At 40.2% G+C, this 25,428-nt stretch overlaps 2 protein-coding genes across 12 annotated transcripts in view; both read right to left on the reverse strand.

The window, feature by feature from the left end:
* The window catches only part of LOC146450027 (NLR family CARD domain-containing protein 4-like), a 31,517-nt gene extending 18,088 nt beyond the window's left edge, over window positions 1-13,429 (reverse strand). For 2 of the 5 annotated variants that reach the window (XM_085100848.1, XM_085100846.1), the window contains exons 1-3: window positions 13,190-13,428; window positions 7,603-7,669; window positions 954-1,614 (exon numbers count right to left, since the gene is read on the reverse strand). In XM_085100848.1, coding sequence (XP_084956974.1) covers window positions 954-1,584 — 631 coding nt within the window. In that variant the 5' untranslated portion in view covers window positions 1,585-1,614; window positions 7,603-7,669; window positions 13,190-13,428. Of the gene's footprint in view, window positions 1-953; window positions 1,615-7,602; window positions 7,670-13,189 lie in introns of all 5 variants that reach the window. The other 3 variants (XM_085100849.1, XM_085100847.1, XM_085100845.1) reach the window with 2 other exon arrangements.
* A 1,899-nt stretch (window positions 13,430-15,328) lies between these two features.
* LOC146450028 (uncharacterized) overlaps window positions 15,329-25,428 on the reverse strand; it is a 31,373-nt gene continuing 21,273 nt past the window's right edge. For 4 of the 7 annotated variants that reach the window (XM_085100853.1, XM_085100855.1, XM_085100850.1 and 1 more), the window contains 9 exons: window positions 25,318-25,426; window positions 24,434-24,503; window positions 23,416-23,560; window positions 22,656-22,833; window positions 21,559-21,665; window positions 20,748-20,812; window positions 20,330-20,426; window positions 18,632-18,773; window positions 15,329-17,518 (listed from right to left, as the gene is read on the reverse strand). In XM_085100853.1, the coding sequence (XP_084956979.1) occupies window positions 17,380-17,518; window positions 18,632-18,773; window positions 20,330-20,426; window positions 20,748-20,812; window positions 21,559-21,665; window positions 22,656-22,833; window positions 23,416-23,560; window positions 24,434-24,503; window positions 25,318-25,426 (1,052 nt within the window). In that variant the 3' untranslated portion in view covers window positions 15,329-17,379. The other 3 variants (XM_085100852.1, XM_085100854.1, XM_085100857.1) reach the window with 3 other exon arrangements.

The raw sequence follows: 25,428 nt of genomic DNA on the forward strand, positions 1-25,428 counted from the left end.
CACCACATAAAGGATTTTACGACGAAAAAAAAACTGTCAAAAAACACCAGAACACCATGCAGACTCTTCCAAGAACAAATTCATAGACAAACACGTCATCAAGGCAATCGTTTCAGACTGATGAAATCCTAAGCAATCTTTTCGCATCTCCTGAATGAAATCGACCAGAAATGGCCATAAAAATCATCCACTTACATCAAACTGATGATTTTCCAAGTACTCAAAGTTTGAGAGAAGTCAATATTGATGCATTAAATCCGATTTGAGAAAAAGCGGCATAGTAGAAGCATTTGCCGTTTGGGTCAAATCGGCTATCTCGAAACCAGCCTCTGCCACTCTAGTGGCCAGTTTTGAAGAAAGACTTGTCTGAGGGAAGAGACAACCACATGCAGCAGTCAGCCCTGACTGACAGAGTTCTGATAGCTGATTCACTAAAGACCAAACCTGTTAAAATGACGCGATTTACTTACCATTCTTGATGCCAACACACGGAGATCGAAGTGCTGTTCTTTTTTTTTTTTTTGAATGAAGTTCCACGTGGAGATCAATGAATGACAAGTGTCAATGGATACTCATGCAGCCGTATGCTTCTCTCGGAATTTTTTTACTGAAGTCTTGAACCTTAATAAATTTTTGCGTATTGTTTTAATTTATTTTTTTGTGCATCTTGGGTGATTTAGAATAGACAAAAATTTCTCCAAATAACGAAACGAAAAAACAAAGGAAAAAAATTTGTCCATGCGAATGTAAATAAACCAAATAACAATTCTTAACATTTGTACTGTGACTCGCATGACCCGCATGACTCGCGTGACTCGCATGGCTCGCACGGTGGCTCGCATGGCTCGCTGGCTCGCAGATTTCGCAGACCTTTAATACTACCTGACCTTTCAGTGGAATGTAATGCGAAATTGATGCTAACCAAATATTTAATTCTCAGTATAAATTTATACCTTGCAGGTCATCAAGTTTGTCCTTGATGTCATCATCGTCTTTCTTCCACCTTTCCATCATCTCTTGACAGCGCTTTGCAGTGGCAGGATCCATGCATTCATGCTTCAGGCGATTGATAGTGGCTGAATCTGCTCCTAGGCCTATCAGTGCATTTTTAATGTCCTGCCAGTGGGTTTCAAATGTTACATTATCCACAGAAGCCTGGTTCACATGGCCATAGATCATGTTTCTGTAACATTTGACTCGGACTATGTTAGCTTCCATGGTCCCATCTGACACTGGTGGGAGTTTGTCCCAGCTGCCAGTACTAGTGGGAGGACTCAGATGACAAATGTTCCTCAGCAGCAAAACCAAAAGCGTGATATCAAAATTTGCTGATGATACTGAAGTAGGATGAACTGTGGAATACAGTGTGTCCCACTGTGAAGCATTTAAAATCCGCTTACTTTTTAAGGTCTGCAGTGTGGATTTTTGTGACGCCAGAACTCCATGAAGACCTGCTGGGGGGTGTATTCTGTCAAATGTGTCCCTCAGTGCCTGGCAGCCCACATCCACCACAAGACGGCAGAGCCCAGCATAATTTGTTGTCTCCTGGGTGGAAGCAGATAGTGCAGAGGCAGCAGAAGCCATGATATATGGTGACTACACCACTCAGTTAACCTAAAATTGCAATTAATATCCTTTGATTAGTGAAAAACTTAATCTTACTCTTGAGGCCCGTTTAAACGTTTCAACATTTGACCAAGATTCGTTCAACAAAAGTTGAATGGATGTTCAGCAAATGTTGGATGAACGGAGTGTTCAAACAGTTTCACCTGTAATTCCACCCCAGGAGCAACACCATGACCCTGAACCACCAAAGGCGGACAGTTCAGAGCCTTATGTTACCCGAAGTGGCAGACGAGTAGTAAAGCCAGAGCGGTTGGACCGCTATACCAAACTAGGTACTAAAAACCATTTTCAACTTTTGTTTTCATTGAAAAATCCCAGGACTGAGACATTATTAATTTTCATTTTTTTAGGTGCAGATTTATTTCATTTTTTTTTTGAGGGAAGGATGTGACATAAATGCTTCGACCACCCTAGCGCTTTTATTATTTGTCATTGTGTATCACATGGTATAGAGGAGGAATTAATACAGGGCTTTTAGCTGGTTTATCATACATGCAAACTCAACCTTCCAGTAATTTTACCATCCATCAAATCAATTTGATACATGCCATTTCTTTTTTCTCATAGATGCATGGCCTATACATATTTGTAATACACTAGACTCTTGGATTCCTATGAATTCTGTTAATTTCCCCCTTTAAAGTGCTACTGTGATCAAATTTTCACCTCTTGAATTTTAAGTTTTATCACATAGAATTCTAGGAAAAATTAAAAACGCTGTTTACCGTTTCTTAATATCTGCATTGGTTCCAGAGATATTTAACTTTGAAAAATGTGTAAAATATGTAAATGAGAGGACTGATGACGTCATAGTATCAACTCAATATAACATCAAGCATATAAATAGAGCTATCTCAGTCAATTTACAGCAGAGACCATTGAAACCTGGTAGGCTAATAGTCCTAAAGGCAATACACCAACAGCTATAAAAAATTCGGTTCCCATGGCAACTCACTCTTTTCCAGTCCCCTTCAACCTGATTTCAATATTTTAGTGATTTTCAGCTTGAAAAACATTTAATAAGACAACGAACTCGACCTAACATATTTATACACTTGCTGGATCATGCAGATGGGGCACCATTGGCAAATATCAAAACAGAACACCAACGGTGGCCAGCAAAGCCTTAAGTATAAGGGAGGACTGGAACCCAGTATGTTGCCATGGTAACAAAATTGATAAGCTCATATTGTGGAGCGCACCTAGAACAATGTCATTGCAAAGAATCAAGCATTTCTGATACAAATTGGCTGAGATATCTTTTTTCATAATATTTGATTAAAATTCGGTTGATATTATGACGTCATCACTTGGCTAATTTACATATTTTAAAAACTTGAATATCTCTGGAACAAAAAGAGATATTTGAAAATAGTAAACGGCATCTTTCTTCGCGTACCAACTACTTGTTTATGTTTTAAAATGGCTTAGATTTGAAAGACGCGAATTTCGTCATAGTAGCACTTTAACCTATTGGGTTATTGTGTAGTTCCAGAAAATATCCATACCCCACCACGGAGGGAATTTCACATAGGACCCCCCCACCCCCCAGGATTTTCCATTTTCGAGGTATTTTTTTAACCCCCCCACCCCTTCGGAAATTCCTCAAATACAGAATACACCCCCACCCCCCTCTGGAAAAGTTTAATTTCAAAAGAACGCCTCAAAAATCAGTTTCATGTGAACATTTCAGAAATATCAAGAGCTACCTACACGAGGAGAAAATATGCGTTATCGAAGAACGCGCGCGCTGTTCAATTTCACCGGTAGAGTTTGCCAAAAAGCTCTTGATACTGAAATAATTGTTGTGTTTTATATTTACCTGTGGTCATTGACATCAAACTTTACCATTAGCTTCGCTGAAGATTTTAAATCTAAATTGTTGGAATATGTCCGGCAATGCAAAAATGTGTTTCCATTTAATTTGCATAGGTCATGTTTACATTCCTATGCAAATTTGTAGGAGATCAAAAGGATTATCGCTTTAGTTCTACTCAATCGATATTTCTCATGGTAATCGTTCAGTCTAGTTATTTTAGTCAATAGTTTTCCTGTTGAATCGGAATAGCTTGGACAAAATAAGTATTAGCAGGGCAGGGAGACAAATTGACCTTTCATACCGTTACTTGAAACCGCAGACGAAATGGAGCCGCAAAACGAAATTAGCATGTTCACGTTCTTATGCAAATTTTGTATGAGATCAATAACGCATTAAAAAAATGTCGAATTGGCTCTATTTTGTTGAATTTTGGCATAGAAATTAAGTTAATAGTTTTGGACTTTGAGTTGAAATACTTTGGACAAAATAAGTTTTAACACGGGGCAGTTTTGACAAACCAGCTATAATTGACCCCGGGAATTGACCTTTGCCCGTAACTTTACACGGCATACAAAAATAACAAACAAATATTTCAATGTTTTATGTAAAATTGGGGCTTTCACTTTATAGCCATACAAAAGTTTCCCTTTTAAACATTGATGCAAATTCAATTGTTGCCAGTGAACGATATTTTTCTACGCAAGAATTAGAAAGTTTCACAAACAGTTTTATAATAACTGAGTCACGCAACGCAGACATAGATTTCTTGTCTCACTTGGACTACTTCGCTTACAAAGGCTTTTCGGAGAAGGGAAACATGTTTTCAATGTAACAAGGGTTTCTTTAAAACAGTTAAACAAAGTAACGTCTTCAAGAAAGATCTACGAAGTTTCGAAGTTGGTAAGTTACAATTTTGAACAACTATGTCTGACATGAACGTGAAGTTGACCCTCTGGAAACTTATCCAACCATTTACCCCTCCTCCCCTCTGGAATTTCCTGGGCCATTGATCCCCCACCCCTCTGGAATTTCCAATTCCCTCCGTGGTGGGGGTATGGATATTTTCTGGAACAACACATTCCAGAAAAAATCCACACACCCCCGACGGATGGGGTCGTTTTTTAACCCCCCCTCTCACCTGGATTTCCTGAAGCACAAGACCCCCCCTCCTGTCTGGATTTCCAAAACAAAAGACCCCCCCCTCCCGCCTGGATTTCTGGAAAAAAAATATTAGGCTTAAATTTAATTTATTTTCAATAGAAAATATGCACAATCACGTCTAGAAGATGTTCTTTTTTAATTTCTAAAGCTTCGGCTAATATTAAAAACTCTATCGCGTGGAACTAAAAAAAGAAAGGAGCAACAATGCAAAAAAGTGAACGAGTTCATCCTTTGTGTATGGACAATACCCATGGAATCTTAAAACTGCACGCAGAAAACGCACTGGCTGCTTGCTCAACTGTGCTACGGACAATGGGACTTCAGAGAGGTTACCACAGTATATGTTGCAGGAACCCGTCCAAGAACTTCCTCCTTCTGTTGCTTTCGCAATAACTTACGTTTCCAAAAGTTTTTTCGAGGTACAGATGGCTACAAGTTCCTCTCGAGTATTTTCAACGAAGAGGGATTGTTTGGACCAGAATTCTTTGGAATTATCTTCTTCAGCTAATAGCTCTGCATCCTTGATTGCACAAGTAAAAAAATTCTTCTGCCTGACGCAGTGGAATCCACGCTAAGAATGCAATGGCGGGCCAAACAACCGAGAACGTGAAATTACACAACGGTGGCGCGCTGGGTCTGGTACGAGTAGAAATGTGTCAGGCGTTTCAATCTTTTCGTTGCAACAATGTTGCGACGGCTGGTTCTTTAGTATCTTGTTGTTCACGTTTTCTGCTATAAAAGGACCTGGGAAGGAACTTAGATTATCATTTATTTTAGGTGAGAAATATGTGAACAAAATATTTCTACTATTTTCAGGGTCTGAGAGCACTGAAGTGTCACCAAACTAAATGTTCGAATCGCGTGAACTATCGGTCGAAATGACCCCTGCAGAAGACTTTCTTAAGTTCAACCCCCCCTCCGCCTGGATTTCCAAAGTCTTTGATCCCCCTCCCGCGAGAATTTCCAGAATCCCATCCGTCGGGGAGGTGTGGATTTTTTCTGGAACAACCCATTAATACCAATTTCCATCCATTAAATTACCTAATCAATCAACAAGTATTGATAACTATCAAGTATTATCTATAAGGGCCTTAAAGTTTGTTAGTAAGGATCAACAAGTGTCAAATAAAAGGGCTATATAATTAAAACGTGGGTGTCTGCAGGTAGGGATGTATTGTTCTGATTGTCTTCAACAAAGGCGGCCCTATGAAAATCCATTATTGGCTCGTATATCACGAGGGAGAGGACCTCGCAAACCTCAAATTTCATTCAAACTTTTTTTTAGCTTAGGCGAGCATCGCCGGGTGGCGTGATTGAATTAACCAATCACATCGCCCAATTCATGTTGTTGTTGTTGGGGACTTTCACGCCATTTGTCAAGTGGCAAGCCGCGGAAACGGCAAGTTGTTTACGAGGATTGAGAGACAGATTGTGAGGGAAAAGAGCACAATCAAAAAATGTCGACAACTGAAGACAGTGTAATGAAAAGGGAAAGAACGCGTTTTCAAAAATTGTGCTACCTGTACCGAAAAATCGTTCGCAGCAGGCATTACGACATGACTGAAACAGCCTTTTGAGGGACAAAAATCGCCTAAAAAGGTGAGTTAAAGATTTAGACAATAAAACGATACGATTATCAGGTCAATGAATTCATTTTATGATAGTAAATAAGTATGTTAACGAGCGTCCGGTATGAGCAGCGTTCCTCTCACTTTTATCTAAAGACGCGCACTTAATATTTGCCGAAGCGCGATCTCGGCCAACAATTTAAATCAATTAGTTGAGGCTCATCAATTTCCAGTTATAGCATGAAAAAGATGAAAGCAAACATTATTTTCACCGAGGGTTAAGCTGAAGTCTTAACTCATTCAACCTCATAACTTAATCCTTACCACTGAAGAGTTCACATGTCTTCGTTTCGATTCTGGCGAAGATCGCGGTATCTTGTCGAGATCGTGGTTGTCTCGGCAAGATTTTGGTTTTCTTGCCGAGATCGTATTTGTCTCGGCGAGATCTCGCCTGTCTCGGTGCCCGTAAAAATCTCACCGCGAATCTCGCCGAGATGGAAGACACAACCGCAATCTCGGCGAGATCTCGCTGAAAGTTTTGCCCTCTAAAAATCACGCCGAGAATTACTGAAATCTTGCCGAGATCTCGGTTACCTCAGCGAGATTAACGCGATCTCAGCGAGATCTCGTAGAAATTTTTTGCCTGCTAAAATTCTTGCCGAGAATTACTGAAATCTCGCCGAGATCTTGGCGAGATCTCGCTGAAATTTTTACAAGGGTTATGATTTTTTGCTATAATTTTTTTGTTTTTACAATTTCGTTTCTGTTTTATGTACTGTATTTGTGTTCTTTTTGTACAGGTTTCATAGTTTATTTCTAAATTGTAATTACCGGTAGAATTAGTCATTTTCCGTGTTTATGTATATGTACGATTTCAATAAACTGCCTGATTTCAAAAAATTGTGGCTCTGGAATGACTTTCAGTGTTTAGTACTGTGACCATAACAATGGATCGAACGTCAAACAAAAAGTGTGGAATTAGTTTTGCTAACTATACTCTTACTATATAATGAGAATGTTTCTCGATAAATCTTTTTCATGCAAGGCGTTCCATTCATCTTCAAAAAGGCTCTTGAGCAGAGGAAAGCATGGGAGTTGCAGACAAGAGACGGAAACTCAACATGTGAATGGAAAATGATGGACTTTAATTTGATGACTCAAATTTCTCGAAGGCTGATCACGTACAGAGCAAATCAGTGGATTCAGTGATATTACTGACAGTAATTCATCTTTAGCAAAATATAATTTTGAAAACAGACAGACAAACTGGTAGTTGAGTTAATCGTTTGTCTCACGATTGAGTCACAAAGATGTGGATCGTGACAGACAAACTTCCTGAATTCCAAAGAGACCAACCATTTAATGAAATATACACAAACATCTCTTGAGTGTCGTAATAATAAATTCCATCACACTTATCGCTCTTACCTTAGCAAGAAGCTTCTCTCCGCGTCCAAAGAAAGAGCAAACGTCAAACTGACAAGTTATTATATTCCTGCAACAAATACAGCAATGATCATGACGCTTTCATTGTGTATCGAGGCCGAGGAACAAGGCTGAGTGGTATAAAAAAACCAATAAATAAATCCGTCTAAACTAGCAAAACACTCTTGTAAACGTTATAAATCTACACTACCTGTGCTCATTGGTAAACAAATAAAGTTTTGTCATATCATACAGGATTAACAACCCAGATCATTACATGGTGTCAGAAATTAAAGAGGCCAATCATGGAACACGTGAAGCCCATCGGACCTTTACGAATGGAAGGAAACATCGCAGAAAATTGGCGAAAGTGGAAACAAAGGTGGATTCTCTACGCAAAAGCAAGCGGAGCAGACTCCAAGGATGAAGAAACTCTATGTGCAGTCTTCCTACACACTATTGGAGACGAGGCGCTAGAAGTATACGATACTTTCACTATCACCGAAGCTGAAGAAAACAAGATAGAACCTCTTCTCGCAAAATTTGAAGCCTACTGCTCGCCGAAGAAGAATGTCACATATGAGCGCTACTTATTCTTCTCATGCACGCAGAACGGCCGACCAATCGACGCTTTCGTAACTGACCTTCGCATGAAAGCCAAAACTTGCGAATTTGGAACTCTCAATGATAGTCTCATTAAAGACAGGATTGTGTGTGGAATAGACAGCAAGAGTGTAAGGGAACGGCTCTTACGCAACACTGAACTCACACTCGAGGTTGCCATTAACACTGTACGAGCCGCGGAAACGAGCAAAACTCAGATAGAATCCCTATCTAACCCAGCTTTTGAAGCGGCAGCTGTAAACATCAACAGAAAGTACCAGAAACCAAAACAGCCATCGAGAAATCAGCCTCAAAGAACATCAGAGCCGAAACAGAGCAAAAACCCCTGTGGGCGTTGTGGATTTCATCACAAACCAAAAGAATGCAAGGCATTCGGCCACACATGCCACAAATGTCAAGGGAAAAATCATTTTGCTAACATGTGCTTCTCCAAAAGTACAAAACCTGCCTCCCAAAAAGTTCACGAGGTAGAACAACGCGCCGACAGCGACACAGATGAAGAGCTATTCTTAGGAGAACTCGATCTGTCGCAAAGCGACAAGAACGAACTGTTCACGAACTTGAAAGTGAATGATGAAGATATCTGCTTCAAAGTAGACACCGGAGCACAATGCAACGTTATTCCGGAGCACGCTTTTGAAAAGCTGACCAAAAAGCCTAGCCTACAGACAACCAGAGTCAAGTTAACGGCTTACGGTGGTATCCGCGTACCTATTAAAGGAACATGCACAATGAAAATCAAGCACAATGACAAAATCATTGATGCTAAGTTCTTCATTGTCGCAGTTGAGAAAGCTCAACCCTTAATTGGTCTTCAAACGTGCCGAGATCTGGAACTGATAAGTATCCCCAACAGTGTGAATGAAATGGAGACAAATGAAACGGAAATACTTGATGACTATCAAGACGTCTTCACCGGACTTGGTTTAGTGGATGGCGAATTTCACATTGAGCTGCGCGATGACGCAAAACCCACAATCCACCCGCCAAGAAAGATTCCACTAAGTCTCATGCCTAAACTCAAGGAAACTCTGGAAAAGCTAACAGAAATGGAAGTCATTAGCAAAGTTGACAAAGCAACTGACTGGGTCAACAGCCTGGTCATTGTTGAGAAAAAAGACGGCACACTGAGACTTTGTTTAGATCCGAAAGATTTGAACAAATCAATCAAGAGGGAACATTACAAGCCGCCGACAGCTGAAACTATATCCAGCAAACTAAACGGAAAGCGACTTTTCACAGTGATCGACATGAGCAATTGTTATTGGCACAAGAAACTTGACGAAGAATCGTCCATCCTGTGCACATTCAACACACCATTCGGACGGTACAAGTTTAACCGAATGCCGTTTGGAATTTGTGTAGCCAGCGACGTTGCACAACGAATGGTAGATGACAATTTCAGTGATATACCCGGAGTTCTAGCAGTACACGATGACATCATCATTGCCGGAAAGGACACTGCAGAACATGACAGTGCTCTCAAACAAGTGCTAGAACGCGCAAGGATGCGAAACATCAAATTTAATCGCAGTAAGGTTCAACTTCGCGTGGACCAAGTCAAGTACCTGGGCGATATCGTGACCGCTGATGGATTTAAACCAGATCCCGAGAAGATAAAAGCAATTATCGACATGCCAGAACCGCAAAGCAAACAAGATTTGCAACGTTTACTTGGCATGGTGAACTATCTATCGCAATACATTCCCAACATGTCGGAAATCAGCGCCCCTCTACGTGCGTTGCTGAAAAAGAACACACAATGGTTCTGGTACGACGAGCACAGACACGCGATAGAAAAACTGAAACAAGCGCTCACAAACAGCCCTGTTCTTCAATACTTCAACCAGGACAAGCCAATCACAATCCAAACCGACGCTTCTCAAAGTGGTATTGGAAGTTGCCTACTTCAAGAAGGACATCCCGTCATTTACGCATCTAGATCGCTAACCAACGCTGAACAGAATTATGCGCAAATAGAGAAAGAACTGTTGGCGATCGTCTTTGCGTGCGAACGTTTTCATCAGTTCGTCTACGGAAATGACATTGTGGTACAAAGTGATCACAAACCACTTGAGGCGATAATGACAAAGCCATTATCTCAGACTCCCCCGAGAATACAACGATTGTTGATCAGGCTGCAGAAGTACAACTTGACAGTACAATTTGTGCCTGGAAAGTTAATGTTCATTGCAGACACACTGTCAAGAGCGTATTTGACTGAAACTGTTGAGGATCAACAAGACCTCAATGAGGACATCGAAGTCATGGTTCACAGTTTCATCCAAGAAATCCCAGCCAGTGCAGAAAGACTAACGCAGTTAAAAGAAGAAACCGCCAGAGATGAAACACTACAGGCGCTGAAAACCCAGTTAGCAGAAGGTTTCCCAATCCACAGGAAAGCCTTGAAACCGATCCTTGCACCGTACTGGAACATTAGAAACGATCTGAGCGAAGCCGAGGGTCTTCTATTCAATGGGAGACAGTTGATCATCCCAAAGGCAATGCGGAACAGCGTTCTCGACCTGATTCACGAGAGCCATCTTGGAATCGAAAAGTGCAAAGCACGTGCGAGATCCATTGTCTACTGGCCCCGAATGTCACGCGACATCCATGATACCGTTGCACAATGCCCAACCTGCCTGACCCACAGACACAAGAATCAGAAGGAACCAATGATTCCACACTCCATACCAGATCGCCCATGGCAAAAGCTCGGATCCGATGTGTTTGAACACAAAGGAAAACCTTACTTAATAGTGGTGGACTACTATTCCAAGTTCATTGAAACAGCCCTAATGCGTGACAAAACCGCAGGAACAATTGTCACACACATGAAGTCAATCTTCGCTAGACATGGAATCCCTGAGGAACTTATATCAGACAACATGCCGTACAACAGCAGAGAATTCAAAGAATTTGCAAATGACTGGGGATTCACGGTGACCACGTCGAGTCCCACCTACCCACAGTCAAATGGCCTCAGTGAGAAAGCTGTCCAGACCGTCAAACGCATTCTAAAGAAAACAGGCGACCCATACATTGGCCTGCTGGAATATCGAAACACACCCGTGACAGGAATGTCCTACTCCCCAGCACAGCTTCTCATGAGCCGCACAACTAGAACCAAAATCCCAGTAGCACAAGACCTTTTAAAACCACAGTTGGTTACTGGAGTGAAACAACAACTGGTAACCTGCCAACAGCAGCAAGCACGTTACTACAATCAAGGAGCCAAGCCCCTGACAGCCCTCAAACCGCAGGAAGCTGTCCGTCTGCGACAAGGCAAAACCTGGGTACCTGCCTTGGTAGATGCGAAAGCTGAAACGCCACGATCTTACCTAGTCACCACAGCGAGCGGGCAACAGTATCGCCGTAATCGCAAAGATCTGTTGCAGACTACAGAAACACCTCCTGTCATATCAGTACCTGAGGATAACGACGAGAATCACACAACTGAAACAAGCCAGACCTTCCAAACTTCCGTCACGGAAGAACAGCCCGACGTCCCCGCTCACGCCACAGCACCTATCGAACCGGCTCCTACTCCCCCTCCCAGACGATCTACTAGAAATAGATCCTTTCCAAATAGATTCAAGGACTATGTCGTGAACTTTTGAACAGTAAACCGCATTATCATTTATGATCTTATTTTTCAAAGAAAGGGAGATGTAATAATAATACCGACATCCTATTTTGATTGACATGTAATTTAATACTCTACTACAATGTATTGTATCAGCGACGTCTCCAATAGGATATATAGTTTAATAAACCCATGGTCTAGTCAACTACTCTGTCCGTCCACTACTCTTTTTCCGAAACCTATTCGTTAACAACCCAGATCATTACAATATCTCCACAAAACCGTGAATAAAAGATCCAAGGTCGACATAACTGTTTATCGAACCAGACAGAAGGGGCGCCTGATCGCGTGATGATCATGTGATCAGACAGCAACGTCACATGATTCAGCTTCCTCAACGCTTACTAAGTCTGAATGTTATTGGAAAAAGTCACGCTAAAAATTCACGCAAAACAAAACTTCTTCAGTTTAACAAATGATAAGTAATTTTGTACAGGCGATGGGGATGGTGATGAAATCACAGCGTAGAATTTGCTTCGAAAACACTTTTCCTCGCAATCAGAAGTACGGAATGTCTTGTCTCTCGCTGCATCTGGCTTTTCACTTTACACCAAGTGATCCGCTCATTTCACAAACGGTCTCCAAAGAGAAAACCCCGGGAGAAAAGTCACAGAGTTGAACAAAAAAAAATGCACTTTTCCTGGAGCGTCAACATGTAGAAGAATCGGTGGCGTCGTGAAATATGAATGTAGCTCCACAAAAATTACACAGCAGTTCATCACTGCTAAAACGGATCTATTCTTAGCTCTTACAATTTCAGAATTTACGAGCGTTCAGCTCACTATCTTAATGACGAAATCCAAAATATTTCTTCAACTGGGTGTAAATCTGGTTGGAGTTACCACAAAGTTAAAGAGTCTCAGATCAGTTAATCGATACGTTTCTCAAATCACGCGAAGGTGTCCATATTGTTTCCGCAAGACGATTGTTCACATGATGACAAAAAGATGTTGGAAAGTTTTTCACGCAAAAGGATTTATAAAACCTGTAGAGAACCTCTCGTATCCACCAATATAGCTCAGTACCCAAAAGCTTTCGAAACGAGAATGGCCGTCGAACGAACTGATGCAGTTTTCTGCACGGATGATCTGATCAACTGTGGATATCGACTGCAAGGGAATGTATGTTTACATCTGTTTACTCGAGCGCTTTCAGGGAAATGCAAGAGAACTACTGGGAATAAATGACCACTAAACAGTAAATTCACCTTAAAAGAATCAAATTTGCTGAAAAGATAACTACGGTAAACTTTACCGCTTGCAATAGCATCAAACAAACATGCCTACGTGTCGTAAATTTCATTACACACATCTTTCTTACCAGGAATAGACGAATCTTCCGCGCTACGATTATCCATTTGTTTGCAGTGTGTTCCTGTAACAAAGAATCGATATTGAACCCCAAAACTTAATTAACTACATTCATCAGACAAGAGAATTATCTGCAATCAACAGTAATACACGTAGTTGTTGAATGTTTCCGCCCAAGCCAAATCAGTGTTCCTTGAAAAACAATTCAAGAAATTTATCAGCTCAGCCGCGTCATGACGTCAAGCCGCACCCTGAAAAATACAAGATGCCTGCTACACTGGCATTACGCGTGATGCTGGGGCTGATTCATTTATTCCAACTGTATGCTTCGCCGATTGATAAATCTATCCTTGCTAATGGAATAGTTTGAGTCACGACGATTGCGTTACGTTGTTCCCTTGTATTACGCGACCCAGACTTTCACTGGAAATTTTTGAAATTCCATTACGATAACATAAGCTTCTCGATGACCTCTTTTCAGTCTGGCGTCGTGGTCTAAGACTGTGAAACAAAGCACGATTCCTTCGCCAGGAACTCACCAATTTCCACCGTTTTAAATGTCGGGTGCTTCTTAGAAGTTATTCTTTCGATTCACCGCTTCAAAATGGTGAAATTTCCGTTTGAAAACGGCACACTTGAGTCCAGAACATTGATAAAACTATCCTTGCTAATGGAATAGTTTGAGTCACGACGATCGCGTTACGTTGTTCCCCTTGTGTTACGTTACTCAGGTTTTCAAGGGAAATTGCGGGAATTCCATTGCGATAACGTAAGCTTCTCAATGACCTCTTCTCTGTCTGCAGTCCTGGACTAAGACTGTCAAAGAAAGCACGATTCCTTCGCCAGGAACTCTCCAATTTCCACCGTTTTAGATGTCGAGTGCTTCTTAGAAGTTATTCTTTCGATTTACTGCTTCAAAATGGTGAAATTTCCGTTTGAAAACGGCACACTTGAGTCCAGAACATGTTAACAATATGGCTCCACAATTTAATGCAGTTTTAATGAAGAAATCAAATGATGCGTTGACGTCACACAGGTAAGGGTGAGTGGGTCCCCTCCCTAGCGATAAGAATGGATTTTGATTGGCCTGCCTTTGTTAAAGACAATCAGAACAATACATCCCGAGTAGGAGAGGGGTGAGTTTAATGAATAAATTAATGTACTGATTTGTAGCTACGAGGAAGAAAAAAAAACAAGATGCCTGCTACACTGGCATTACGCGTGATGCTGGGGCTGATTCATTTATTCCAACTGTATGCTTCGCCGATTGATAAATCTATCCTTGCTAATGGAATAGTTTGAGTCACCACGATCGCGTTACGTTGTTTCCCTTGCGTTACGCGACTCAGACTTCCACCGGGAATTTTTGAAATTCCATTACGATAACATAAGCTTCTCAATGACCTCTTTTCAGTCTCGCGTCGTGGTCTAAGACTGTCAAACAAAGCACGATTCCTTCCTCAGGAACTCACCAATTTCCACCGTTTTAAATGTCGGGTGCTTCTTAGAAGGTATTCTTTCGATTCACCGCTTCAAAATGGTGAAATTTCCGTTTGAAAACGGCACACTTGAGTCCAGAACATGTTAACAATATGGTGCCAAATTTAATCCGGATTTGATAAACAAATCAAATGATGCTTTGACGTCACACAGGTAGGGGAGAGTGGGTCCCCTCCCTCGCAATATAAGCGACAAGAATGGATTTTGATTGGCCTGCTTTTGTTGAAGACAATCAGGACAATACATCCCGAGTAGGAGAGGGGAGAGTTTAATGAATAAATTAATGTACACATTTGTAGCTACGAGGAAGAAAAAAAAAAAAAAAAAAAAGAAATCGCCCCGTTTTTAGACACGGTATGCCCCTTCAGGGCATCCCGCGTAAAAAAAAAAAAAGAAATCGACCCGTTTTTAGACACGGTATGCCCCTTCAGGGCATCCCGCGTAATAAATTAATATACCGATTTGTAGCTACGAGGAAGAAAAAAAAAAAAAAAAAAAAGAAATCGACCCGTTTTTAGACACGGTATGCCCCTTCAGGGCATCCCGCGTAATTAGGGGCGTACGATCAGGGGCAGGAAGACAACAAAAAGTCACGCGAAAAAAATTCTAAAAAAAGAAAAAAAAAAAACACCACACTCACACATACAATTAATTACGACACACTGTACTGATTTTCTTGCACGGCTAAGCCAGGTTGCAATAACAGTGAAGATGTTTCACCCAGCCGTGATTGCCTGCTGCAGACAGTGCGTGACAAACTGAGATAAAATGCAAATCAAGCAAATCATTGGCCCTTTGCCGAGAAAAGATCAGGAAAAGGTCAGTGAGTGCTGACGTAATTCTTGCATCTCGTACCCAGATCTTCTCACTGAGAATATCTGGTAAAATCCAAAGGACTTTCAAAGTCAGTGTGTCAATGAAGAATTTTGAAGGGTCAATAGCTTTGGTTCTCTCCAAATCTTAAGTTTGCCGTTCAACTGTCAGGTCAAGAAGCATCCTTTCGCGGCTTTTTGTCCCGAGATTCCTCTCTTATGTGGAACACTGTAAATTATGTTTCACCTTGGCCCGTCTTAGGGGCTGTTTACATAGAGGGAGGAAGATCCTAGCACTAGGAAGATCCTAGAGGGCGGATCAACTCTTCGTTTGGTTTACATGCAGAAATTTCGGTCGGAGTGGTTACCAAGTGAAGGAAAAGAAGAAAAAATGTCGGCCTTTAGCAGCTGAACGCTTGACTGCCGCCGGCATATTTGTTATTTTTGTCCCTAGTACCAGGATCTTCCGAGCGAAAGTAGTTTACATAGAGCTAGGCTCTTGGAAGATCCTATCTCTAGGTAGATCCTAGTGCTAGGGCCAAATTTTTGCTTGTAAACTGCCGGAATACAGAAAACATATGGCACTAGAATGATCCGCCTTCTTGGATCTTCCTAGTGCTAGGATCTTCCTTCCTCCAAGTAAACAGCCCCTTATTCCAGCTGATGAGATCATTTCTTAGGTCTCTTTTCGTCCACGCAATTACTGCATCACATTTTATAACAAACATCAGCTAACTTGTCTTTCAGTATCCCGTCGTAGCTGCTATTTTTCGGCAGACGTTATAGAGCACAAAATGTTTTGGAAAACATTCCGATCGTTGATATTTAAAGATGGAAGTTGTCGCTCAGGTCGATTGAGGAGAAACTTGTCCAAAGTCCAGACATTCGCTGGTCCTTGCTGCACGTCGTTCTTGATATTTCGTGTAGTCGATTTTTTTCCTGTTTCCTCGGAGACGACATCCCACTTGGTGACTTTACTTTGCTCTCATTCTCGTTTTTTATTGGGCATCGTTTCAACTTTGCTTCGAAGTAAAAATGCTTGCTGGGCTGCTGGGCTTTATTCTATTGCATTACATTGCGCATTCCTACTGCGCATAATTTCTTATGTCATTAGCGTCATTAGTCTCATCAATGAGCACGGTGACCTATCTTTTTTTCTCGTTATTTTAACTCACCTATTATCCTATTTATGTCTATAAAGTTTAAAAAAAAATCACGACAGAAAAATGTATTTTTGCCAGAAATAAGAGATTGTCCACCACCCGCGGGCATAAAAAGGTGATACTGAGAACTTTACTTGCACGCTGCTTTCCTGCCAAGAAATTCATTTTTAATTGCCGATTATGCTTCATACGTTTTATTTTGAACGTTTTTGTAAGTTCTGCTTTATCTGGTTACTTCTGTTACCACCAGATATGGCAATAACTGGTCAACTGAGGATCATAGTTCGTTCGCGGACATGTGGCCTTTTTTTATTACATTTCTCGCAATAATACATAATAGTGAACAATCACAGAAGTTTAAGAACATTTTCACGACAACTTTTATTTCGCGGGAATCACCTGAAGGCGAGATTTTCGCACGGAACGTAACAATTCTGTCACGCACATTAATGTACGATGACAGTTTCTGCATATGGCCTACGCATGCGCGAATCCATCATCGGGTTTCACGCATGTCAGGGCATATCTGGCGATAAGTTGTTGCAAATTTACTGCTTTTTTGGCTTCAAAAACAATTGGCGTTTTTTTCACAGGTTGTTTTGCACAGAGTCTACAAAAGGCAGGGGCGTAGCCTTTAGAAGCAAGAAAACAAAAAGAAACAAAGAAGAAGAAGAAGAAAAAGAAGAAGAAGAAAGGATCTGTTCTCTAAAACTACACAGAAAGTTTCAGGTAAATCTGTTGAATGTATAAATTATGAAAGGGTCTTCTTGTGTGTTTTTGCACCAGTCTAAAATCTGCTCGTCCATCGCTTGCACTTCATCCAGTCTCACTTCATCACTCTCCACAAGTCTGACTAGAGAAGACCTGTCATTAATCACATTTGAAACAATAATCAGCAAAAATAAGCTATGAACAACAGAGGGGTATTAACCTTTGTTAAGCAACTTAAGGATGGTGCCGTTTGTTTTGCTGTCACTTCAAGGTGGTTCTAAGTTTTGAGTCTGTGAACGAAAATCCTTTCAAATGAAAACTACTGAGCAGTACATTCCTGTGGTGCTGTTTATTACGCTGTACAAGGTAAGTCTATGCGGGATGAAATCCTAAAGTGCGACCATTCAAATGAAAGTACTAAGTCGTACTTTCCTGCGGTGCTGAAAATAAACAAGCGCACCGTTTTGTTTTTCGGAACAAGTCTACGCCATACAACGAATTATTAAAGTGTACAGGTCTTAAAAGTCTTTGCGAAAAAAGAGTTGTGAAAATTCTGTTAACGGTTTTTAAAATTCTAGCTTGTGATACTGGATCAGCCAGCCTGCCTGATGTAACAAGCATAAAGCGTACTCCCTCAACCTAAGGCGCACCACAATATTGGACTTACCAAGGGTAAAATCAACAATGTATAGACTATAGTCGTTGAGGTAGCTCGCATCAAAATTGTGGAACTCAAAACGCAGGGAGTCCAGGAAGATTGAATGATATATACTTATGCAGCTTTTAAAAATAGTTTAATGTTCAATTTAAAAAGCTTATGGGACTATAATTCTCAGTATTGATCGATACCGGCCATTTTAATAATTGTCTATTCTGTCGACGATTTTATCCTTGTTACATGTATTTAATTACTGGAGTTGTAAATATTTTAAATTTTAATTTGTGTTTTGTTTGTCGTGGCGTACCATTAAACTAGCGTACAGCCATCTTAGCCGTATTTTAGCAAAGCGTACGTTAAATAGAGTTGCATTGTATTGTTGCTGTCCAAGATGGGTCTGTATGACCATTCAAATGAAAGCTACTGGGCAGTACTTTCCAGTGGTGCTGCTGATTATGCTGTACAAGGTGGTTCTAACTTTTCAGTCTGTGGATGAAATCCTAAAGTGGAGCACTTCAATAAAAGGCGTTGAACAATACTAATACTTTCTAATTGTACTGTTTGTTATACTCCACAATTTGGATCTAACGTCTTAGTGCTGATTTTACCTCAGCGCTTTTTGAATGGAACCGACGTCCTTTGTGTGTTGAAGCTGAATGCCTCTGAACAGGAGCCAGTTCGCGGCCGCCTCTTTCTCTAATGACAGTTTTAATAGCAGCTGTGTGTGTTTGTAAACTGTTCCTGGGTTATCTGGAGAATAAACAACACAACACAGTCAGTAGTCAAAGTTACCAAAGGTGAACACTACTTCTCGTTTGGACTTAAGTCCTGGCGTTTTCAGGCGCCCAGGCTTTGGAATAGCTTATCAAACGTAATTAGAGCGTCAACAGATTATAAATTTTTTGAACATTTTCAGAAAAGGAGTAAATATCTCAGACAAAGAAGCATCTTGCTAATATCCAATTGCTTTCTTATCCTGTAAAATAGTGGTTTATTCTACAGTGGAGCCCCGTTAATACAACCACCTTAGGGCCGTGAAAATGTGGTCGTGATAACTAAGGAAATGACTGCACTTTCAGTTAGTTCGGGGCACAAAGAAGTGATCGTAAAAGCGAGGTGGTCGTAAGGACGGGTTCCACTGTATATAGTTTTATCCTTTTTGTTGCCTTTGCTGTCTGATTAATGTTTTATCATTTATTTTTTTTAATCGTGGCATACTTGTAAACTAGCTGGTGCAGGTTGTACTGAATCATAGCTTAGCGTATGTTTTCCACCTTGAATGAAGAATCTTATCTTATTGCAACAAACATATTCATCCGATACTTGGCATGTGTGGTATTTGATTTGAAGACCAATGGTTCAAGTATTTAAATCTGTTTTATCATGCTTTGTTAATTAGACAAGAAACTTTGTCCCACATTACCTCCCTCTACCAAGGGTAACACAGGCGAACAGACCAGAATTTAAATACAGACCATTCGTTCTCACTTCTGAAAGTTTTAGAAAAGGCACTCATTCTGTGCACAGTACAAAAGCGGTGAATTGACTAACCAAAGTGAAGACTGTAACCAGCAACTACAAACGTTTTTAAAATTATTTTGCCACGCAAAGAAATTACAAAGAAGACTCAATAAAATAATTTAAATTAAGTTACAAAGAAAAAAGTGGCGAAGGAGACCGAAAAGAAAGTAGAAAGCTTATGCGTGATTCGTCCTCCCCAATTAACCTAAGTTGACTACAAATAATTAATTAAGTTAGCTACATGACGTTAAACAGATAAAAGCAATAAGCTAGAAAATCACGTGTTTTTCATAGATTTTAATTATTGAATTCTTAAGGGATTTCTTAAAAGAGAAAATTGAATTTGGGTCCTTGGAAAAACACATTAAGGTAGATGCAACTTAAAAAACACAACAACCAAACAAAACTTGAAGCAAACACAAGTGAACGAAGTCAAGTCCGGGAAAACAAGTGCGAGCAAGTCTCACCTGATTTTGGTTTTACTTTTTAATTGGCTGAGAAAAGAGCGCAATGTTTTTTAACCAATCACAAAGCACAGTAGACCAACACCAAAAGCAAACCCGAAATTACTTTCACTGAAATTTAACTACGGGACAACATCCCAACAGTTTATAATGCAATTGTTTATTCTCCAAAAATGCAACTTCTTTTTGCTCCTTGTTGCACTGTCAATACACTTTCAAGTATTAAGCGATGAGAATAAACAGATTTATGCTATAAACTAAGACAAAAATCTCTGAGCGTTGATGCGTGGAATAATTAAGGAGAATTGAAATTTCAATCACCTGGCAAACACTCCAAACTGAGATGCAACTCATGTAGGGCATCATGGGTCTGATCCAGGCCTTCTAGAATCGAAGCTTTTCTGTTGTATGCCCGCACCTGCAAGCAAAACGTCAAGTGAATGGCAAATGACTGCTGATGGCAGAGTGAGAACCACAAGAGGTGACAACACTGTTTTTTCTAGCTTCTTGCGGTGTATCCGATGACAAACAGGAAGTGTTTCTGGTTTAGTTGTAACGCTGTCTCAAAAATGTCACCTGAATTTGTTGAAACATGTTGCTAGGCAACAAGAACTATAATCATATTTGATGGCTGGCGAGAAGCGGCTTTTGATTGTTTCCATCATCGAGTAAGCTTTGTGTGAATTGCCAAACATAGTCTTGGGGTAAGTTCGAGATAACAGGTATAGATAATACTCACCTTTAATTTCACAAGCTCATTTGGTTCAATTCTTTGTTTTTGCTCTGTCAACAGGGTGCTGTCTCCTTTAAAGGAAAAATAACCCTTTTACTGCGCTTTTCAATAACATACGGACTCTGAACTTGAGCCTCAAGTAACTATTTACATGTTTTACTGCTGTCAATCATAATTACGGCGGCAACTGGTTCACCGCTGTTCACCGCAAAAATACAGAAAATTAACAAAGTGGATCGCAAACCGCCAATCACAGCATACGAACATGATCTTTTGACTCCGTTGAGCCAAACGTTATTGTTTTTAAGAGGTCCGCTCCAGTGATTGACGGCAGCGAAAAGCGTAACGATTGGTTGAATCTTGGACTTTTTACAGTCCCAATATGCCAACACGTTGGCACAACATTTCCTTTCTTTATACGTGAACAAATGTTGTGCCACAATGTTGGAACGATAAGATCCCATGTATGATTCTCTTCAACAAACACATGTCGGCATGACGTTCAGATCATGTTTAGCCGCCGATCGAAAATTGCTATCCAATAAATGTTACGTGATCACAATGTTGAATAACAGTAGTACCAGGCGCGGATCCAAACCGGTTTCGCGACGTTCTACGGAAAACGGTCAGATTTAGGACAATCAACAGATAGTTTTAGAAAAAAAGAAAATTCTCAGGTTTAAGTATGGAAAATGCCTGTCAATATGAGTTGAAAACCCAGGGATGACACTTTCAAGCTCCACCCTTTCAAGGATGCAGTGATCTCTGAGACTGAACAACAATCTTTGAGTCTTCGCAGGTCAGGATGGACGCTTACCAGTGTCAATTCTTCTCCTTTTTCGCTGCTGTTCCTCGGAGGCTTCTTTGTCTTGAAGAGCCAAGTAAAAATGGGATGATTGGACACCTTCTAGTGTTTTCAACACCCTTGGATGATCAAAAATATAATGAAAATGTAATTTCTCCTCACCATCTCAATACAATGACAGGCAGATAGGTGAAGAGAAAAACGCATTGATCAACCAACCAGGGGATATATATTGCCTTATTGGGTTTTTACCCTTTTGGTGCCTAACGTAAAGAAAAAGGCTGACATTTTAATTTTCTTTTGTCTGCACACACTGACAAGTTGAAGTTGTTCACGGTCCTCAGGGAAAAATTGATTGGTATATCATAAGTTTAGTGGTAAATTGTCTGCATCATTGAAACTCCACGTTCCTGCAAATACTTTTTAAGTTCCCCCACATTCATGGCATTGTAGTCGCTCTAATTCTTATGTATTGATATTTTGTACCTGGAACTATTCGAGTTTCGAATACTTTAAGCAATGGAAAATATATAAGCTTATATTAACGGGAACTTGAAATAGGGACTCGTAGTTAGTGGAAAGAACGGATGCCCGAAATTTCGCAGTTTGTTTACATCAGAAGTCACGTGACACTACACGTGAAATCTAACGCCGGAAAGGTGAATTAGCCCGACAAGCCTCATTCTAAGTAAAATATTCTTTTGATTTTTAAACTCAAGAACGAAGTTAGTAGAGCTAATTTGGTTGCAAACAGGAGAATATTAAAATGTCAGCCATTTTTACATAGGGTCTACACAGAACTTTTCAATGACTGTTTAGAAAATAAATCCCAATTCCCGAGGACATCGTACAGTATAAAAAAATGTAACTACGTGTACATCTTTCAGAGAAATTTTCGCTGGAATTTAACTCTCACCCAAACTCTCCTTTCTAAACATACAATGGACAACCAACCAAAAGTATTTGACTAAAATTTTTACGAAATTACAGCGCTTCAAATTTCAAGACCTTCAAAGCTCGACAATGAAGTTGCCTATGAACGTTGCATATTTCACCACAAATTTATCACACAAAAAGTATTAGTACGCTTTCATAGATTAGTACTGTACCTGTTGAGGGCCTGTAGCGCTTCAAGTGGTTGATGAAGATGAATTAAGGCCTCAGCTTTCAACATCAGCATACCACAAAACATACTTTCTTCAACTGTGCTGGTTGCACTGTCATCCTCATTTGATCGCAGTCTTTTCCTGGGAGCTGTGGAGATTTCATTCTGTTCATCGCCGTAACCTTTCAAGGTAGAGACATCGCTATTAATGGTGAGTTCGTACACAACACGAATAATAATAATAATAAAAAAAAACAAAACAGAATATAACTTAAAAAACAAGTACGGGGTTTAGTTTCTAAAGAAACTGTGGTGCTGCGTCGGTTGAGAAAAGAGATTCGAGTGTTGACGTTTCGAGCGTTAGCCCTTCATTCTATTCCCTCTGTCGATGAACTCACAAAACGCCAGCACTCGAATCTCTCTACGGCGGCCAGATTACCTTATCAACCGTTCTGTTCTAAATAACTGTAAGATATGGCGAAAATTTCAAGGCACTGTCCTAGTAGTAACTAACAGAATTTGTCATTGCAACGTCTTCACGTCAAAGCTATTTTTATCAAGTGACAAGAGATTTTGAGCGAGTGCAATTGACCAAGCAAATTTGTGAGAATGCAAGTGGCCCATAAAGGTTTCCGAGAACATCCAACACTGTTTTCTGCACTGAGTTTTCTTTTCTTACAAAATGACCAAAGAAAACGTCTCAATGATTAACAACAACAACAACTGATAAAACAAGGTTTGTTTATGAAAATTCTATTTCATACCATTCTTAGTTGGTTTTCCGCTATCAGCAGTCGTTAGCACTTTATCACACACAGTCAAAGTGTCTTGGTATCTACCAGCATTCAGCAGTGTAACTGCACACTGCCGGTATAACTCTGTAGGACTCGGTAGATGAATGGTATCTGACTGTAATATGAGTACAGGAGAGGAAAGTCACTTTTAGATTCCCAAACGTTAGATTGTAACACTAACTACAGACTAAATTTTGCAAACCTTTCCTTTCATAAAGGTCTGATACTCTTGCCACAACCAGTATATACAAGAATTTCATAAAAAGTGACATGGTGTGCCACGCCACCTGTAAAGTTTTATTAAAATTTGAGTAATTTTTGTAATATCTACGAAATTTTACGCGTTTGCTAAATTCATCTCAGGAAATCTATTCAAAAACGTCAAGCAAACTGCAAAATGATTTCAGGCCTGGATTTTTTTTCTCAGGACTTTTAGCAACAGTCTGGTTGCGTAGATAACTGCAAGAATCTTTTCTTCTATATAACCTTTCGTTACTGTGCGTATACATGTTTCATATAATATTTATATTAATTTTATTCTTCACGTGTATATCATGATCTCAGAACATGACCAGCTCCCAGTTGGCTTGATAGCTCATTTGGTAGAGCACTGCATCGGCATCGCAGAGGTAATGAGGTTCGAATCCCACTCAAGCCTGAATTTTGTTCAGTTTTAGTTGTTTTTTTTTTTTTGCGGGGGGGGGGGGGGGGCAACAGTCAGTTTGCATAGATAATTGCGAGAATCTTGTCTTCTTTATAAAATTGTTTGTGTCTTATTGTGTAGTATCAGGAGCTTATGACATAAGCTATTGGTAGTATAGTGGCCTATTTTGTCAGTGTATTGACCCGAGATCACTCTCCAGTGATGAACACTGATTATTAGTACCTCGTGTATGTTCATTATAGTGTCCAGCAGTATGGGGACTCTGTATGCAGACTCATGAAACTTGTTTTGAGAAAGTTACCTGCACCATAATGCGTTACTTACAGAGTTTGATGACTGCATCTCTACAATGTTGGCCAGTAACTCAAGATAACAGTTAGCTGCTTCCTCAAACCTGAAAAAAGGAGGTTTCATTTCGCCAAAAGACAATGTCTTTTTATCGCCAACTGAGTTCTTTTGGTGTATTTGTACTAGTTTTTTGAATGCCAAGAGGAATGAGAGTCAACAAAACAACAAAAAACAACAAAACTAAAAACAGTTCACTTAGTTCCAGGGAGACTTCAATCTATTTAGCTCCATAACACGGACACTGGTCTGTCCCTTAAATTGTGTCCATATTAATAATGGTAACAGGACTGAGTGCAGTCCAGTTTCATCAGTAATCACGCTTTTGTATGTAATCTTGAATTTCTTTAGGAGACGCTGCTCCAATGTTTTATCCGCTGTTTTGCGTTTTGTGCGCAATAAAAATCTATGATTATGCGCAAGATTTCCGTTTTATCTCAAAACAAAGCACAAAGTGGTGGATAAAACATTGAGGCAACGTTTCCTGAATCTGACCTAACACAGCAAAACGCGATCTGAAAAGCACTTTTGATCGGTTTTGCCCCGAGCCCTTCAATTATAAACACAAGCTCTTAAATTGCGCTTTTGGTATCCGAAAAGAAAACTGGGGGTAACCCTGCATTTTTCAGAGATAATAAAGCTTCAATTTGGTAACTGCTTTTTAGAATAATTGTTGCTTAATTATCTCTAAAAAATGCGTGGTTACTCCCAATTTTCTTTTTGGATTTCCATAGCCCTTGCTAAGATCTGCTTTTCCCGCATAGTCATAAACCGCGAAAAAATACTTCGGTTTTAGTAGGCACCGTCCTTGACAACATTGCTGTAGTGTTTCACCGTGAGATATTTTAAATAACAGCACAAACCTGCCAAGTTCTGCAGATCGTTTCGCCAACATGTAAGTGACAAGTTCTGTTGTTATTCTAGTTCTTGGCATCCCACCAGTCAAGGCAAATCTTGGAGGGATTGTTAATTCT

This window comes from Pavona decussata, unplaced genomic scaffold (assembly GCF_977016875.1).
Source record: "Pavona decussata unplaced genomic scaffold, jaPavDecu1.1 SCAFFOLD_510, whole genome shotgun sequence".
NCBI lineage: Eukaryota > Metazoa > Cnidaria > Anthozoa > Scleractinia > Agariciidae > Pavona > Pavona decussata.